The sequence below is a fragment of the Phocoena sinus genome, chromosome 17 (genome assembly GCF_008692025.1).
Source record: "Phocoena sinus isolate mPhoSin1 chromosome 17, mPhoSin1.pri, whole genome shotgun sequence".
Lineage (NCBI taxonomy): Eukaryota > Metazoa > Chordata > Mammalia > Artiodactyla > Phocoenidae > Phocoena > Phocoena sinus.
Genome location: NC_045779.1, coordinates 35,831,010 through 35,851,225, shown reverse-complemented (window position 1 = coordinate 35,851,225; position 20,216 = coordinate 35,831,010). Strand labels below are relative to the sequence as shown.

The 20,216-nt window shown below is 37.8% G+C and overlaps 1 protein-coding gene across 1 annotated transcript; it reads right to left on the bottom strand.

The window, feature by feature from the left end:
- Window positions 1–16,431: 16,431 nt before the first annotated feature.
- On the bottom strand, window positions 16,432–16,842 carry LOC116742564 (60S ribosomal protein L27a-like). Its single transcript, XM_032610286.1, has one exon. It carries the CDS (start codon window positions 16,765–16,767, stop codon window positions 16,432–16,434), a length of 336 nt encoding a protein of 111 aa, XP_032466177.1. The 5' UTR covers window positions 16,768–16,842.
- Window positions 16,843–20,216: the final 3,374 nt, after the last annotated feature.

Below are 20,216 nucleotides of genomic sequence, written 5' to 3'. Positions count from 1 at the left end.
ATCACACTTTATTGGAGTACAGCTTGGTTTCGGGCGGATGGAAGGAAGACCCCGTACGCTCGAGCCTGTCTGCTTATATAAGGGCTTAAGGACTCGTGTAAGTCCCTGATTCGTCCGTATGGTTATCGCATTTCGCAAGCCGGACTTTGGATAGGCCACTGCTTCAAAACCTGATTAGCATATTAGGTGCATACGCCCTAGCGGCATACTTAGTGCATGCGTAATGGCTATCCAGCCGCGCCCTACAAGGATGGGACAACAAGAATTCCAGATATAAGGAAAAGAATAACTAAGAGCTTACACTGATTACTTATTACTTATTATGTACCAGAAACTGTGAACTGTGCTAAGCTCTACATATATTATATATATATTTTAACCCTAACAATCTCCAGTTAACTCATGGAAAAACTGAGGCATAGAGACCTTAAGCAACTTACAGCTTGCAGGTAATGTGTACAAATCTAGTGTGACTCCACAGCTCATAGTCTTAACTCCTATGCTATCTGTTCCTTCTATGCAGGCTTTGAAGGGGGAAGAAGCATTTCATGTTTGCATATCTAAAAGAAGGTCCAGAGTATGGAGAGCTGGGAAAAGTGGAGCTACCTGAGACTGTTGGGTCAGGTAAGTGTCAGGTTGAATTTATAGACCATGGTGAGACATTGGCTTTTGTCCTAAAAGAACTTAGAGCCCACTGATAGGTATTCATCAGGAAAATGACAAGATCATATTAGCACTTAAAAAAGATTTCTCTGGCTATGGTGTGAAGAATAGATTGAAAGAGGTGAAATGAGGGCAGAGAAAACAGTTTGGAAACTGTTTCAGTACAGGCACACCTCATTTTATTGTATTCACTTTATTGTGCTTCTCAGATATTGCATTTTTTTTTACAGATTGAGGGTTTGTGGCAATCCTGTGCTGTCAGATGATGGTTAGCATTTTTTAGCATTTTTAGATTAAGTTATGTACATTGTTTTTCTAGACATAATGCTATCTCACGCTTAACAAACTATAGTATAATATAAACATAACTTTAATATGCACTGGGAAACAAGAAAAATTCATGTGACTTACTTTATTGTGATAATTCACTTTATTGTGGTGTTCTGGAACTGAACCTGCAATATCTCCAAGGTCTGCTTGTACTACGAGTTAGAGATAATGGTAGCTGAGAGTAGGGTAATAGTGATGAACATAGAAAGAATATATTTGAAATATACAGTGGAGCTATAAAGAAATGGACTTTTGATAAGTTGGGTATAGAAATAAGTGAAAAGGAAATATAAAGCACATTTTAGGCACATGTAACAGAGTGACTAGTGGTGACAATCACTAAAATGAGAATCACTTATTAGTTCTAGAAAGAAAAAGAACACATAAAATAATCTGATTTTTCCCCTCTTTAAGAATGCTAAAAAACATTTTTTCTTGTCTTTGATTTTCAGTTTCACTATACTAGCCTTAGGTGAGTTTTTCTCAGTGTTTATCAGGCTTCTTAAATCTGTGCCTTGATATCTTTTGTCAAATTTTTGGAAAGTCATTTGTCATTATCCTTCAAATATTGCTTCAGTTTCTCTTCTCTCTCTTCCCTTTCTGAGACTCCAATTATATATATGGTAGAACTCTTAATTTATTCTCTTTTCTGTATTCTCTCTTTTTTCTCTACAGCTTCAGTCTAGATATTTTTTTCTGTCCCTTTCCGAATAACAAATGCTCTCTTCACTGAGTTTAATCTGCTGTTAAATCTACTGTGTCAGTAATTACATTATTGCCTCTCAGCTCCAAACCCACTCTTCTGTACTCTGCTTTGAGATGCTGAACTGGGACTCTGCAAACCACATTTCTGCTTTGTCACTAAGATCTACATTAGGTCGTCTGGTTCTACGTTAGGATCTAACAAGAGGAAACACTAGAGGGATGTGCAAGATTGGAGGAGGAAAAAGGAACATTTCTTACTCTGTATCCCGTGAGTTTCCTATGAGATTTCTTTCTCCTACCAGATCCTTTGAGCATTACCTCCATGCTTCTTGAAATGCCTTTCTGTTGCATCAGCTGAATACTGTTTGCAGTTTTTCCATATGAAGCTAGCAGAGATAGCTTCATTGTTCTTCCCTCTGAGGCCACAGAATCTCAGAGATTTAAGTCCCAGACTCAGAAACACCAACACCAGCTGGCCAGGACCTCCTCCTCAGAAGCCCAAGTTTCAGCTTCACAGGACTCTTCCTCTAAGTTTCTAAGTTTTAATAATGTCAATGTCTTCCCTTCATTTCCCTATTTCTGTTGTAGGTGTGGTATTAACTCCTTGAAGTTGCTACTTTCATGATATATTAAAGTTATTATCCTACTCTTTTAGTTACTTAGTTAATAAATTTATGCCTAGCTAACCATTCTCTATATTAAACTCCTCTGTTCAAATTACTGATCGTGGTTTTCTCTCCTGGGTCCTGTTACTTCCACTTATTGTGTTCTTATTTTCAGTTGTATTTTTCAATTCTGAAATTAGCATTTTTTTAAGAATTTTTACTTTTCTGATGAAAATTTTCATTTTGTCATCAATATATTGTGTATAAAATCATACATCTTAAGAGTTTGTGTCTGGTACTTCTAATATCTCAATATCTAAATGACCTGTTAGTCTATTTCTACTATCTATTTTGTTTGTATGATTTTTATTGCTTGTTTGTGTTTGATCATTAGGTCTTGTCTCCTGGTATCCCTTGTAACTTAATGATGAACCTTGTATATGAATATTTGTAAAGGCAATTTGAGTCTTTGGATGTATTAGCATCCTCCAGAAGATTTATGCTACGTGTCAGGCAATTAAGAGTCAAGAAGATCATCTCAATCAAACAAGGAACTGAGCTGACTTGAAGACAGTTTTCAATATTTCAGGGGCCCAGCTTCTTTTAGTTTGTCTCTATTTCTAGGGTATGACCTTCAGGGGTCTCAGCTAAAAGCTAGGGTATTTACATTGGTGATCCTCTTCCTTAATGCGCCCTGAACTCCATTTTTATGCTTTAGCCTTATAAGACATCCAGAAATTATTTTCAGCTTCTCATTTTCTACTTGAGAATCAGCAAATCCCTTGAGGGGTGCTGATTATTGGACTCCCTTCTCTGTTCTTTTCTCCCCTCTGAGATATCAAGTTGTCACTGCCTTGTTAGCTCTCCTATGCCTTTATGCATATTTTTGAAAAATATATACATTTTATCTAGCTTAAGGAACATTCTTACTCTATTTAGTAATTGTGTGTGTTTTTTTTTTTTTTACCTGTTCAAAAGATCTCCATCATACTAACCAGGTCAAAGATATTCTCTGTTTGAACAAAGAGTAAATAAAACATTGCAATATTACTTTACTAAAAGAAAATGCCATTTCTCTTTCTTGCCTTATTCTGATAGACTCATGACTCACAGAAAGGAAAGGCTTCTTTTGTCTTCTTACCATGCTCTCCTAATCTCAACTTTACCACTCAAAGTGAATCCTCAACATATTGTTACTTCCAAACAAAGATAAATTTTTTAGGAACTGTGATGTCATTTGTTGGAATAATATTTTTTTTCTTGCCCCCACTGTAAAGTCAATGATAATTACATTTACTGTTTTAAAATTTTAATTTCTTGAGGTTTTAAAATAACATTATATGTCTCATGAGGATGACATTCTGTATCTACTTCTGTATACCCTATGATGTGTTCACCACCAAAAATTTAGTTTCCATTCGTCACCATACAGTTGACCCCCTTTACCAGTTTTTGCCCTCCCCCCTGCCCTTTCCCCTCTGGTAACCACTGGTCTATTCTCTGTATCTACGTGTTTGTTTTTATTTGGTTTGGTTTGTTCATTTATTTTGTTTTTGTTTGTTTATTTTTTTTTTTATATTCCACATATGAATGAAATAATATGGTATTTGTTTTTCTCCTTCTGAGTTATTTCACTTTGCATAATACCCTCCAAGTTCAGCCATGTTGCTGCAAATGGCAAAATTTCATTCTTCTTTATGGCTGAGTAGTACTCCACCACATCCTCTTTATCCACTTATCTGTTGATGAGCACTTAGGGTTGTTTCCATTTCTTGGCTATTGTAAATAATGCTGCAATGAACATGTGGGTGCAATGAAAATGGTGTGCAGATTAGGTTTTGTATTCTTTGGATAAATACCAAGAAGTGTGATAGTTGGATCATATAGTAGTTCTATTCTTAATTTTATGAAGAATGTCTGTACTGTTTTCCACAGGGGCTGCACCAATTTACATTCCCACCAGCATACTGTGAGGCTACCCTTTTATCCATATCTTTGCCAACACTTGTTATTTCTTGTCTTTTTGACAACAGCCATTCTGACAGGTGTGAGGTGATATCTCATCGTGGTTTTTTTTTTTTTTTTTTTTTTTTTCGGTACGTGGGCCTCTTACTGCTGTGGTCTCTCCAGACGCACAGGCTCAGCAGCCATGGCTCACGGGGCCAGCTGCTCCGCGGCATGTGGGATCTTCCCGGACCGGGGCACGAACCCACGTCCCCTGCATTAGCAGGCAGACTCTCAATCACTGCGCCACCAGGGAAGCCCTCATCGTGGTTTTATAACTGGTGATGTTGAACATCTTTTCATGTACAATATGTACATCTACTTTGGAAAAATATCAGCTCCTTTGTCCATTTTTAAATTAGGTTTGTTGGGGCTTCCCTGGTGGCGCAGTGGTTGAGAGTCCGCCTGCCGATGCAGGGGACACGAGTTCGTGTCCCGGTCCAGGAAGATCCCACATGCCACGGAGTGGCTAGGGCCCTGAGCCATGGCCACTGAGCCTGCACGTCCAAAGCCTGTGCTCTGCAACAGGAGAGGCCACAACAGTGAGAGGACTGCATACCGCAAAAAAAAAAAAAAAAAAAAAAAAAAAATTAGGTTTGTTGTTGAATAGTATAAGTTCTTTATATATTTTGGATGTTAACCCCTTATCAGATATATAATTTGCAAATATCTTCTCCCATTTGATAGGTTGTCTTTTCACATTATTGATTGTTTCCTTTGCTGCACAGTTTTTTAGTTTGATGTAATCCCATTTGTTTATTGTTGTTTTTGTTTCCCTCACCTGAGGAGACATATCTAGAAAGATACTTCTAAGACTGATGTCGAAGAGTGTACTGCCTAAGTTTTCTTCTAGTTTTATTGTCTTAGTTCTTACATTCAAGTCTTGAATCCATTTTGTTATCACATTTACTCTTTTTATAACAAATTTTTATTGGAGTATAGTTGATTTACAATGTTGTGTTACTTTCTGCTGGACAGCAAAGATAATCAGTTATACATATACATATATCCACTCTTTTCTAGATTATTTTCCCATATGGATCATTACAGAGTACTGAGTAGTTATTAGTTATAGGTTATAGTAGGTCCTTATTAGTTAACTATTTTATATATAATACTGTGTGTATGTCAACCCCAATCCCACAATTTATCCCTCACTCCCTCTCCCACCTGGTAACCATAATATTTACTCTTGATCCTGGCTTTGAGTCAGAGGAAAGACCTATAAGAAGTTATTTGCACATGTAAAAGATGATGATTCTCAGCCTTTATTTACAATTCATCAATTACTTAGTTCAGCTTTTCCCAGATTTGCCTAAAGGTAAGAAGCAGCCTCTTAGTTTCTTGTTAGAAATTCAGACCTCACTTCTGGAAATCCTGAATTAGTAGGTCTGGACTGTGGTCTAGTGATTCTTCTGATAAGACAAGTTTGGGAAATAGTGATCTGGTTATTACTACATCACAGGAGAGCCAATTAACAATTAAAACAGCCTTACAAATCACTAAATATAGTAGAAAAATGATATTGACCTTGCATATTATTTAAATATTAGACAAATTTTCAGCTCGAATGAAGTGTGTTGCACATATATATCCAATTGAAGAATTAGGGCAATTATTTTTATAATTTAGGCCACCATCACTCCCTGCCCACCCCCCCCAATCCATTAACACATAAATATATCCTTAAATGATTTGTTGGTTTTGGAAGATGAAAAGATAGTAGAAAGATGACTGGTGAATAATGAAGAGAACTTCTTTAAATAATTTAACTGAATAATTTTATGTCATCTATGTGCACATGGAGTTTTGGGTCTCTCTGGTTAAACATATATACATTTGAGATATTTGCAGTCAATATTGTTGCATGTTAAATTAAATGAGTTTGCATGTATTTCTAAAGTTGTATGAAATAACTAATATATATCCAACTTTTAGCTACAGTAATAACTAATAAATTACATCTATTTTAAGATGTGAGTCTATTATAAAGTCTGTTATAATACTGATAGACATGCTTCCCCAAAATTTTAGAAATGTAAGTTGCAGTATCCATTGCAGGTGGGGTATTATTGTTTTACCTATACGTCAGACATTTTCACTAATATGCAAAATAAGCCATAAATTCAACCAATGTAGTTTTTTCCCCCTCCTTATTTACTAACCTGTATGCAATGTTACTTAACTATCTGGGTAATACAGGTTTATTTCAACTATTGTCAGAAAGAAGTTAGAGAGTCCCTTTCTCTTATTCAAGTTCGATTTCCTATAGTACTGCATATATAACTTGAACATGGCTAGAAATATTCCTTAGAGAAATTATACTGTTTTTACAGCTTATGGTGTTTCAGTATAGACATTTTTAAAAGGAAGAGAGTTAATTTAGATACTTTGAAATGACTATGTTAATATGAGCTTGAGATTTGTTTTCAAAACCAAATTTATGTCAATAGAAAAACCTTGGATGTAGTAACCAGTTGGTCGAAGGAGTGAGAAACATTAGTCTATGATATCATTTTACTAACATTGAAGCCATACAGGCTTATGATATAGGCAGTATTGAAAAAGATGCAGGAGTTGGTCAAGTTTAAGTTACTTAAAGTTAGATGGAGTGAACTCTTACTAATTTTAGTGACCAAATAAATGAAATACTAAGTCAAGCAGCCTAGCAGATATGGGTCAGTGTTCAGGCTTTTTTGAACAGATAAAAGAAGTTGGTGACATAAAAGGGTTGCAGGTCACATGAACACTTCTTTTAAGTCACGGAGTCACTGCCATAGCAATTTTAAATAGAGTTCGGTGTGTTCCTGCAAGGTCATGGCTGAAATTCAATTAGTGCTTGAGTTGAAATGTCTGCTCGTTATGCCACTTTAAGCATCTGAGGTGGTCTTCCCTTCAACTGCTTAGGGTGACAAAGTTGCTTTCCTAGTTTATAATCAACTTCAATCCTGGAAAATTTTAGAATTAAGTGTAGAAGTGTTACAGAGACCTAAACACATTGTTTATTTATTTGCTTCATTCAGGTTTTTCCTCAAATATTGTCTCATAACAGATTCAGGTTTCCTAAAACAGGAAATCCCGTCCATTTCTTTATTGTGCTTTATTTTTTCTATAGCATCTATTACCACCTATTATATATTATACTTTATATAATATATTTATTTAAGTTATTTGGCTCTTTTTTCCATTGGGATGTAAATTCCTCTACGGTGTGGACTTTTATTTTTTTCATTGCTATATCCCCAACACATAGAGTAGTGTACCCTGCTGTTACACAATAAACTGTAGTTAAATGAATGAAAATAACTACTGGAGTCACTGTAAAAAGGAACTCTTACTTTTCAGGCTTCTAAAGCAATCCAAGGAAGCTAAAAATGAAGAAATAATTCCTTAACATTACTTTGTCTTTAAAATTACAGAACCGCATTTTTATTTTGAGTAGTATTTCTTCCAGTGACTACCCGTTCTTTTCTTATAGTTCTCCAGTTCTAAAAGGTATGGTAGAGGTGGTAATTATGTACTTTTGTATTTTAGTCATCCATAAAACATGTTAAGCAAACAAACATATTAAAAGCCTTATAATGTTCCAGGCACCCTACTAGATGCTCTAGATTTGAAGGTAAAGGACATGTCCTTGTTCTTTAAGAATTTTTATAGTCTTGTAGAGGAGGCAGCAAGAAAACAAACACTTAGAACATGATGCAATAAGACATTTGCACAGAGTGTGAAGAGAGTCAAGAAGTAAGGCATGTAATCTAGAACAAGAGTGTCAGCAAAGATTTGCTAGAATAGATGCTACTGTAACTCAGCTTTGACTGATAAACATATTAAAAATATTAACAATCATCATTCATTGAGTGCTTATTATATGTCAGGCAATTTACAACCTTGATGTCATTATATCCTTTCAAGAATCTTCATGTGGTAAATATTATTTTTATATTACAGAAGAGGAAAGTATGTTTAGAAATACTGACTTAGTAATTTGCCCAAGATTACATAGGCAGTTCAGTGTCAAAACAGAAAGCTGGGATGAGATGATGAGGCCAGCACAAAGGAAACATTTACAAAACACAAAGGTGTAACAGAACATGACAAGGCAGGAACTAACGGGACTGAATCAGGTATTCTTTGGAAGCTGAGGGAAGTAGCAATAATTTGATATAATGTTGCAGATGAAAACAGAGCCAGATCATAATGGACAAGCATCACTCCAAGAATTTTGAAGTTTATACTGGTTTTGACCCAATATTCCAAAGAATTATTTATTAGGTCTGCACAGAAATTGGTGGAAAAGTTTGAGATATTAAACGTTCCTTATTTAGTAATTTCTTATTCTTTAGACTAGTGAATTTATTTATTTATTTATTTATTTATTTATTTATTGGAGAAAGAATTACTTTGTTATTTATTTTTTTAACATCTTTATTGGGGTACAATTGCTTTACAATGGTGTGTTAGTTTCTGCTTTATAACAAAGTGAATCAGTTATATATATGCATATGTTCCCATATGTCCTCCCTCTTGCGTCTCCCTCCCTCCCACTCTCCCTATCCCACCCCTCCAGGCTGTCACAAAGCACCGAGCTAATATCCCTGTGCCATGCGGCTGCTTCCCACTAGCTATCTACCTTACTATGTTTGTTAGTGTGTGTATGTCCATGACTCTCTCTCGCCCTGTCAAAACTCACCCTTCCCCCTCCCCATATCCTCAAGTCCGTTCTCCAGTAGGTCTGCGTCTTTATTCCCGTCCCACCCCTACGTTCTTCATGACATCCTTTTTTTTCTTAAATTCCATATATATGTGTTAGCATATGGTATTTGTCTTTTTCTTTCTGACTTACTTCACTCTGTATGACAGACCCTAGGTCTATCCATCTAATTACAAATAACTCAATTTCGTTTCTTTTTAAGGCTAATATTCCATTGTATATATGTGCCACATCTTCTTTATCCATTCATCTGATGATGGGCGCTTAGGTTGTTTCCATCTCCAGGCTATTGTAAATAGAGCTGTAATGAACATTTTGGTACATGACTCTTTTTGAATTTTGATTTTCTCAGGGTATATGCCCAGTAGTGGGATTGCTGGGTCATATGGTAATTCTATTTGTAGTTTTGTAAGGAACCTCCATACTGTTCTCCATAGTGGCTGAACCAATTCACATTCCCACCAGCAGTGCAAGAGTGTTCCCTTTTCTCCACACCCTCTCCAGCATTTATTGTTTCTAGATTTTTTGATGATGGCCATTCTGACTGGTGTGAGATGATATCTCATTGTAGTTTTGACTTGCATTTCTCTAATGATTAATGATGTTGAGCATTCTTTCATGTGTTTGTTGGCATTCTGTATATCTTCTTTGGAGAAATGTCTATTTAGGTCTTCTGCCCATTTTTGGATGGGGTTGTTTGTTTTTTTGTTATTGAGCTGAATGAGCTGCTTGTAAATTTTGCAGATTAATCCTTTGTCAGTTGCTTCATTTGCAAATATTTTCTCCCATTCTGAGGGTTGTCTTTTGGTCTTGTTTATGGTTTCCTTTGCTGTGCAAAAGCTTTGAAGTTTCATTAGGTCCCATTTGTTTATTTTTGTTTCCATTACTCTAGGAGGTGGGTCAGAAAGGATCTTGCTGTGATTTATGTCATAGAGTGTTCTTCCTATGTTTTCCTCTAAGAGTTTGATAGTTTCTGGCCTTACATTTAGGTCTTTAATCCATTTTGAGCTTATTTTTGTGTATGGTGTTAGGGAGTGATCTAATCTCATACTTTTACATGTACCTGTCCAGTTTTCCCAGCACCATTTATTGAAGAGGCTGTCCTTTCTCCACTGTACATTCCTGCCACCTTTATCAAAGATAAGGTGTCCATATGTGCGTGGGTTTATCTCTGGGCTTTCTATCCTGTTCCGTTGATCTATCTTTCTGTTTTTGTGCCAGTGCCATACTGTCTTGATTACTGTAGCTTTGTAGTATAGTCTGAAGTCAGGGAGCCTGATTCCTCCAGCTCTTTTTTTCGTTCGCAAGATTGCTTTGGCTATTCGGGGTCTTTTGTGTTTCCGTACAAATTGCGAAATTTTTTGTTCTAGTTCTGTGAAAAATGCCAGTGGTAGTTTGATAGGGATTGCATTGAATCTGTAGATTGCTTTGGATAGTAGAGTCATTTTCACAGTGTTGATTCTTCCCATCTAAGAACATGGTATATCTCTCCATCTATTTGTATCATCTTTAATTTCTTTCATCAGGGTCTTATAATTTTCTGCATACAGGTCTTTTGTATCCTTAGGTAGGTTTATTCCTAGATATTTTATTCTTTTTGTTGCAATGGTAAATGGGAGTGTTTTCTTGATTTCAATTTCAGATTTTTCATCATTAGTATATAGGAATGCCAGAGATTTCTGTGCATTAATTTTGTATCCTGCTACTTTACCAAATTCATTGATTAGCTCTAGTAGTTTTCTGGTAGCATCTTTAGGATTCTCTACGTATAGTATCATGTCATCTGCAAACAGTGACAGCTTTACTTCTTCTTTTCCGACTTGGATTCTTTTTATTTCCTTTTCTTCTCTGATTGCTGTGGCTAAAACTTCCAAAACTATGTTGAATAAGAGTGGTGAGAGTGGGCAACCTTGTCTTGTTCCTGATCTTAGTGGAAATGCTTTCATTTTTTCACCATTGAGGATGATGTTTGCTGTGGGCTTGTCATATATGGCCTTTATTATGTTGAGGAAAGTTCCCTCTATGCCCACTTTCTGCAGGGTTTTTATCATAAATGGGTGTTGAATTTTGTCAAAAGACTTCTCTGCATCTATTGAGATGATCATATGGTTTTTCTCCTTCAATTTGTTAATATGGTTTATCACACTGATAGATTTGTGTATATTGAAGAATGCTTGCATTCCTGGAATAAACCCCACTTGATCATGGTGTATGATCCTTTTAATGTGCTGTTGGATTCTGTTTGCTAGTATTTTGTTGAGGATTTTTGCATCTATGTTCATCAGTGATATTGTCCTGTAGTTTTCTTTCTTTGTGACATCCTTGTCTGGTTTTGGTATCAAGGTGATGGTGGCCTCGTAGAAGGAATTTGGGAGTGTTCCTCCCTCTGCTATATTTTGGAAGAGTTTGAGAAGGATAGGTGTTAGCTCTTCTCTAAACGTTTGATAGAATTCACCTGTGAAGCCATCTGGTCCTGGGCTTTTGTTTGTTGGAAGATTTTTAATCACAGTTTCAATTTCAGTGCTTGTGATTGGTCTGTTCATATTTTCTATTTCTTCCTGATTCAGTCTTGGCAGGTTGTGCATTTCTAAGAATTTGTCCATTTCTTCCAGATTGTCCACTTTATTGGCATAAAGTTGCTTGTAGTAATCTCTCATGATTTTTTTTATTTCTGCAGTGTCAGTTGTTACTTCTCCTTTTTCATTTCTAATTCTATTGATTTGAGTCTTCTCCCTTTGTTTCTTGATGAGTCTGGCTAGTGGTTTTTCCATTTTGTTTATCTTCTCAAAGAACCAGCTTTTAGTTTTATTGATCTTTGCTATCATTTCCTTCATTTCTTTTTCATTTATTTCTGATCTGATTTTTATGATTTCTTTCCTTCTGCTAGCTTTGGGGTTTTTTTGTTCTTCTTTCTCTAATTGCTTGAGGTGCAAGGTTAGGTTGTTTATTCGAGATGTTTCCTGCTTCTTAAGGTGGGCTTGTATTGCTATAAACTTCCCCCTTAGAACTGTTTTTGCTGCATCCCATAGGTTTTGGGCTGTTGTGTCTCCACTAACATTTGTTTCTAGGTATTTTTTTATTTCCTCTTTGATTTCTTCAGTGATCACTTCATTATTAAGTAGTGTATTGTTTAGCTTCCATGTGTTTGTATTTTTTACAGATCTTTTCCTGTAATTGATGTCTAGTCCCATGGCGTTGTGGTCAGAAAGGATACTTGATACAATTTCAATTTTCTTAAATTTACCAAGGCTTTATTTGTGACCCAAGATATGATCTATCCTGGAGAATGTTCCATGAGCACTTGAGAAAAATGTGTATTCTGTTGTTTTTGGATGGAGTGTCCTATAAATATCAATTAAGTCCATCTTGTTTAATGTATCATTTCAAGCTTGTGTTTCCTTATTTATTTTCATTTTGGATGATCTGTCCATGGGTGAAAGTGGGGTGTTAAAGTCCCCTACTCTGAATGTGTTACTGTCGATCTCCCCTTTTATGGCTGTTAGTATTTGCCTTATGTATTGAGGTGCTCCTATGTTGGGTGCATAAATATTTATAGTTGTTATATCTTCTTCTTGGATCAATCCATTGATCATTATGTAGTGTCCTTCTTTGTCTCTTTTAATAGTCCTTATTTTAAAATCTATTTTGTCTGATATGAGAACTGCTACTCCAGCTTTCTTTTGGTTTCCATTTGCATGGAATATCTTTTTTCATCCCCTTACTTTCAATCTGTATGTGTCTCTAGGTCTGAAGTGGGTCTCTTGTAGACAGCATATATAAGGGTCTTGTTTTTGTATCCATTCAGCCAATCTGTGTCTTTTGGTGCGAGCATTTAGTCTATTTCCATTTAAGGTAATTATCGATATGTATGTTCCTATTCCCATTTTCTAAATTGTTTTGGGTTCGTTATTATAGGTCTTTTCCTTCTCTTGTGTTTCTTGTCTAGAGAAGTTTCTTTAGCATTTGTTGTAAAGCTAGTTTGGTGGTGCAGAACTCTCTCAGCTTTTGCTTGTCTGTAAAGGTTTTAATTTCTCCATCAAATCTGAATGAGATCTTGCTGGGTAGAGTAGTCTTGGTTGTACGTTTTTCTCCTTCATCACTTTCAGTATGTTCTGCCACTCCCTTCTGGCTTGTAGGGTTTCTGCTGAGAGATCAGCTGTTAACCTTATGGGGATTCCCTTGTGTGTTATTTGTTGTTTTTCCCTTGCTGCTTTTAATATGCTTTCTTCATATTTAATTTTTGACAGTTTGATTAATATGTGTCTTGGCGTATTTCTCCTTGTATTTATCCTGTATGGGACTCTCTGTGCTTCCTGGACTTGATTAAGTATTTCTTTTCGCATATTAGGGAAGTTTTCAACTATAATCTCTTCAAATATTTTCTCGGTCCCTTTCTTTTTCTCTTCTTCTTCTGGAACCCCTATAATTCGAATGTTGGTGCGTTTAATGTTGTCCCAGAGGTCTCTGAGACTGTCCTCAATTCTTTTCATTCTTTTTTCTTTATTCTGCTCTGCAGTAGTTATTTCCACTATTTTATCTTCCAGGTCACTTATCCGTTCTTCTGCCTCAGTTATTCTGCTATTGATCCCATCTAGAGTACTTTTAATTTCATTTATTGCATTGCTCATTGTTGCTTGTTTCATCTTTATTTCTTCTAGATCCTTGTTAACTGATTCTTGCATTTTGTCCATTCTATTTCCAAGATTTCGGATCATCCTTACTATCATTATTCTGAATTATTTTTCAGGTAGACTGCCTATTTCCTCTTCATTTGTTAGGTCTGGTGGGTTTTTATATTGCTCCTTCATCTGCTGTGTGTTTTTCTGTCTTCTCATTTTGCTTATCTTACTGTGTTTGGGGGTCTCCTTTTTGCCGGCTGCAGGTTCGTAGTTCCCGTTGTTTTTGATGTCTGTCTCCAGTGGCTAAGGTTGTTTCAGTGGGTTGTGTAGGCTTCCTGGTGGAGGGGACTAGTGTCTGTGTTCTCCTGGATGAGGCTGGATCTTGTCTCTCTAGTGGGCAGGTTCACGTCTGGTGGTGTGTTTTGGGGTGTCTGTGGCCTTATTATGATTTTAGGCAGCCTCTCTGCTAATGGGTGGGGTTGTGTTCCTGTTTTGCTAGTTGTTTGGCATAGGTTGTCCAGCACTGTGGCTTGCTGGTCGTTGAGTGAAGCTGGGTGCTGGTGTTAAGATGGAGGTCTCTGGGAGATTTCCGCTGTTTAATATTATGTGGAGCTGGGAGGTCTCTTGTTGACCAGTGACCTGAAGTTGGCTCTCCTACCTCAGAGGCAGAGCCCTGACTCCTGGCTGGAGCACCAAGAGCCTTTCATCCACACGGCTCAGAATAAAAGGGAGAAAAAGTAGAGAGAATTAGTAGAAGTATGAGTAAAGAAAGAAGGAAAGGAGGAAAGGAAGGAAGGAAGAAAGAAGCAAAGAAGGAAATAAAGGAGGGAGGAAGGAAGGAAGGAGGGAAAGAAGGAAAAAAGACAGAAAGAAAGAAAGAAGATACAGTAAAAATAAAATAAAGTATAATATAGTTATTGAATTAAAAAATATTTAGAAAAAAAAAAGGGACGGATAGAACCTTAGGACAAATGTTGGAAGCAAAGCTATACAGAGAAAATCTTACACAGAAGCATACACATACACCCTCATAAAAAAGAGGTAAAGGGGGAAAAATCATAAATCTTGCTCTCAGAGACCACCTCCTCAATTTGCGGTGATTCGTTGTCTAAAGGAGGGAAGGAAGGAAGGAAAGAAAGAAATAAAGAACGAAGGTAAAGTATAATAACGTTATTACAATTAAAATTAATTATTAAGAAAAAAAAATTTTTAAAAACCATGGACGGATAGAGCCCTAGGACAAATGGTGGAAGCAAGACTATACAGACAAGATCTCACACAGAAGCATACACGTACACATTCACAAAAAGAGGAAAAGGGAAAAAAATCATAGATCTCGCTCCTAAAGTCCACCTCTTCAATTTGGGATCATTCCTTATCTATTCAGGTATTCCACAGATGCAGGGTATATCAAGTTGATTGTGGAGCTTTAATCCGCTGCTTCTGAGGCTGCTGGGAGAGATTTCCTTTTCTCTTCTTTGTTCTCACAGCTCACAGGAGCTCAGCTTTGGATTTGGCCCTGCCTCTGCGTGTAGGTCGCTGGAGGGCGTCTGTTTTTTGCTCAGACAGGACGTGGTTAAAGGAGCCGCTGATTCGGGGGCTCCGGCTCACTCAGGCTGGGGGGAGGGAGGGGCACTGCGTGCGGGGTGGGCCTGCAGCGGCAGAGGCCAGCGTGACGTTGCTCCAGCCTGAGGCCCGCCGTGCGTTCTCCCGGGGAAGTTGTCCCTGGATCCCGGGAACCTGGCAGTGGCGGGCTGCATAGGCTCCGTGGAAGAGGGGTGTGGAGAGTGACCTGTGCTTGCACACAGGCCCCTCGGTGGCGGCAACAGCAGCCTTAGCGTCTCCCGCCCGTCTCTGGGGTCCGCGCTTTTAGCCGCGGCTCGCGCCCGTCTCTGGGGTTCCTTTAAGCGGCGCTCTTAAACCCCTCTCCTCGCGCACCAGGAAACAAAGAGGGAAGAAAAAGTCTCTTGCCTCTTCGGCAGGTGCAGACTTTTCCCCGGACTTCCTCCCGGCTAGCCGTGGTGCACTAATCCCTTCAGGCTATGTTCAAGCCGCCAACCCCAGTCCTCTCCCTGCGCTCCGTTGGAAACCGAAACCCGAGCCTCAGCTCGCAGCCCCGCCTGCCCCGGCGGGTGAGCAGACAAGCCTCTCGGGCTGGTGAGTGCTGGTCGGCACCAATCCTCTGTGCGGGAATCTCCCCGCTTTGCCCTCCGCACCCGTCGCTGTGCACTCCTCCGCGGTCCCGGTCCCGAAGCTCCCCCCTCCGCCTCCCGCAGTCTCCGCCCATGAAGGGGCTTCCTAGTGTGTGGAAACTTTTCCTCCTTCACAGCTCCCTCCCACTGGTGCAGGTGCCGTCCGTATTCTTTTGTCTCTATTTTTTCTTTTTTTCTTTTGCCCTATCCAGGTACGTGGGGAGTTTCTTGCCTTTTGGGAGGTCTGAGATCTTCTGCCAGCCTTCAGTAGGTGTTCCGTAGGAGTTGTTCCACGTGTAGATGTATTTCTGGTGTATCCGTGGGGAGGAAAGCGATCTCCACATCTTACTCTTCCGCCATCTTCAAGCCGTCCTCAAGAATTACTTTGAACTTGACTTGCAAGTTGATAACTTTCTGTAGCTTGGACTTTTCCTGGGCTAAATCCAAGGTACTAGCGGGGCTGTGTTCCTTTCTGGAGATTCTAGGGGAGAGACCTTTTAGGGTTGGTGGAGTTCTCACCTCACATCACTCTAGTGAATTTATTGATTTATATTTTTTGAAAAGCACTTGTTAACATTTAATGAATCTTCCACCATGTGGCTTCAAGCTAGCAGGACACAAGCCCCACCCACATCCTTAATCTTCTCCTCAGCTCTTCTGCTGAAGAATTTGGCCTTCATGATGACAGGCTGCTTTGGGAGCTTCCCCTTCCCCAGAACTTTGTAGTAGCCCAATAGCACCATATAAATGATAGGAGCAGCTCCAGTCTTGTTCTTCGCAGCATTTACCCAAGTCTGCTCACTGACTAAGGTCCATAATTTATCAAAGTTGACAGTTGGGCAGAAGTTCTGGTTCCTCTTTAAGTGGTAATGCCTCATACCAACTTTCTCAAGGTAGCCTGGGTGGTATTTGTAGAAGGTGATCCTGTGGCGACGCATGCCACCAGCATTACCCTGGACTTCTGGTTGCTTCCGGTGTATGCCGATGTGGCCGTGGCCGTGGCTCACGTGGCCCCTAACAGACTAGAGAATTTAAACAAGTGTTTTGTCTATGAGTTTGTGAAAACGACTGAGAAGGAAGGAGAGGGAGAAGGTTTAAAAGGGTTTGAAAAGCAGTGTTTCTACAGAGAGCTTGCTCCCTCTTAGGCTTTTTGAGATTTAAGGGATGATCCATGAACTAATATTTATTTTCATTCTACCATATATCAGAGAATGGGCTTGGATTTTCACATGTCAACTCAATGATCCTCACAATCATCCTGCAAAGTAGGAATATTACCTCCATTCTGTGGTTGAGGAAACTGAGCATATGAGCTAAGGATCTTGCCAAAGGTCACATGGCCGTCAATAGCAAAGTCAGATTTTAAACCTATTTCAAGACTCAAGCTCTTTCTAGCTTAAGCTGCTTTCATCTCTTGAGACAGCGTTTTCCAACCCTTTAGGTCAAGACTTGAAGGATCATGGAATCAACTTAGTGGTTCTTAAATAGCATTTGAAAAAAATACAAAGACTAGAATAAAATAAAATAAAGGGTATCAGAGTGCACTACACATAGTAAGGGTCAACACTAGTTGAAATTCTTGCTTCAGTCAGACATACACATGTATAAACATAAATATTGGTGTGTCCTGAGTTGTGATGGGAAGTATACTCTTACTGAATTTTCAAAAGTTTGAAAAACTCATCTAGTGAAATAAAGATCAGATCACAGCTACTACGTTAACTCATTTCTTATTTCATACTATGAAGTTGAATGTTCGTAGGTAACCGACAGGACACTACACCTCACAGCAAGGGTAGAATAGGAAAGAGAAGCAGAAAGCTTCGTGAGGGCTGAAGGAGGACAGCAGACCTTCATTTCAGTCATGGCAAACTACAAGACTTCTTTAGTTTAACCCTTCACCTGCCATATCAAGGGAAGATAGTAGTAATTACTGTTTCAAGGAAAATGTATGTGTGGGTCATTTATTGAGGTGATAAATTGAGGGGGGTTCCCCACCTCCTCCTTCCCACCTCCCTCTGGATTTTTGACCTGTAATGAAAGAGAAAGAGGAATAACATTTGAAATTGAAGTGTATGTGTATGCTAATATTCATACTAATTGAACACATGTGCTTTTGCAGATTTATTATTTATACTGTATAGAATTATATATAAAATCCAACTGAACTCCGTGTGTGGTGTTAAGTTACAATCTGTTTCTCTTTGGAATCCCATTCTGTGTACAAACATTTTTATAAAACATGTGGATTAGTAGTAGGAGTAGATGGCTTAAAAACGTTATGTTAAAGCAACACCTTAAGTCAGCATGTTGAAAGAATGAGAAAATCAAAATAGTACTGTAGTTCCCTTACTGGTGGAAATAAGAGGGGAATCCTAGGATGCGGGGAATATATAGATTTCTCTGTAAGTTTACAAATGTCCCAGCAGTTGTTAATTTCTCCTGGAAGCACCTTAGATACACTAAATTTCTCAAATATTATTTTACATTTTAGCAAAGAAACTTAACTACTTACCTAGTAAACAAGGTTTTAAATTTGCCATTTTCCTCTTTTCCCTTTTTATATTCAAATATTAGTGCTAGTGCTGTTTTGAAGAGCCTAGATTTTACTCTGTACCATATTTAAATTTTATAAGTCTGAATAAATTATTGTAACTAGCTAGTTGTGTTAATTATATTTGCGTTTCTAACTAGTCAGATTTTAGAGGATTAAAAGACAGAAAATTTAATTGCGTAGTGTCAACCATTTCCAAATGCATGATGATACCAAGCAGAGTGGACTTAGATATAGTGAAATAAACAATTCTATGTGTGTGTCACTGACACCATAATATATTTAAATTTATCTAAACCAACTTTTTCCATAGTGTTGCCTACTATAAGTTAATATAGAAATCCCTTAGGATGCTTGGCCAGTGATACGGAAATTGACACAGTAAATATTTGTTTCATGTTCTGGGAATTGTGTACACTGCAGATCAGTTGTGTTTAATCATTACCATTTGGCCAATTTTGCTTTTTTCAGAAGAAAGATAATTATGTATTGGATATGGCAGTCTTGGTGCTTGTTAAACACATAGCTCTTTTAGGCTTATACTGCCCTACCTCGAGTCCCTTGCTCAGGAGGTGAAAGCTATAATTTGTGCAGAGAAAGGGAATTTGTTGTTTCAAATAACTGAGAAGTAAAAAATAGGGTAAATTCAAACATGGCTGGATTCAGAAACCCACTTATTGGATTTAGTAGCTGGTTTCTATCTGTTGCCCAGATTGGCCATGTTTTGGCTCTATTTTCAGGATCAGTGTGGTCACAAGATAGTAGCAGCTGCACCAGCCTCACATCTCCTCAAGTCAAAACCAAACCGAAGGGGGAAATGTCCTTTCTGTTGAAATATCTCTTTCTGGTTATTCAAGTAAAAGTCCTGAGATTAGCTTTGATTTATTCTGACTAACTTGGCTTGAGTTAAGTGCCTATTCTTGGATCAATCTTTGTAGTCAGGGGAATTCAAAGTTCTGATTAGCTGAACTTGGGCCTTATATTCCATCCCTGGACCCAGGAATTGAGGTTGGATTCAAAGCACATAGATTGAAAGTTGGGAAGGGGTATTGTTTTTGGAATAAAGAGGAGTGGGCTGCTGGAGAACAAAAAATATTCACAATTCTCAGATCATTTTTATTTTCTTTAAGTTAATTCAATATTTTAAAAATGAGAATGGGAAATATATGTATATTTATCAGTTTCAATCTAGGGAGAATATATATGGAAAGGGCCAGTCACTTACTGACTTTATGATCTTGCACGGATCAAAATAGCTTTGATCCTTGTTCTCCTCAGCGGCAAATGGGGATAATATTGTCTTTCTACTACCTCACAGGTGGTTGTGAAGACCTAAACAGATAATGCTTCTAATAAAAATCATAATATCTAATATTTAATGAGCAGTTTGTCTAGAAATTACATTGTTACATCCCTATAATCATTCTGTACAGTAGATACTACTATAATACTTACTTTTAAATGACCTAAGGCTTACAGAGGTTAAGTAACTTGCCCAGTATCAATCACACAGCAGTTAAATGACTGAGTCAGTACTCATGTCTATCTGGCTACCAGGTTCATTCTAATAGCCACCATGATGCAGATATAGGGGACTGTCATTGGATTCTTCAATTCTAAGAGTCACATGTTTTCACATTTCAGCATTTTAAAAAACCAGTATGTGCCTTACAACTGATGGTAAGAGGACAATCATGATGTAGTAGTTGTTGTCTGCTTATGTGTAAATTGGTTACTGCTAGTCTTATTGTTATTTCAATTGAGTTGGCTATATGTGTTGAGTTTAAATGCTATACAAATATTACATTATCATTTGACATTGAAATAGAAATT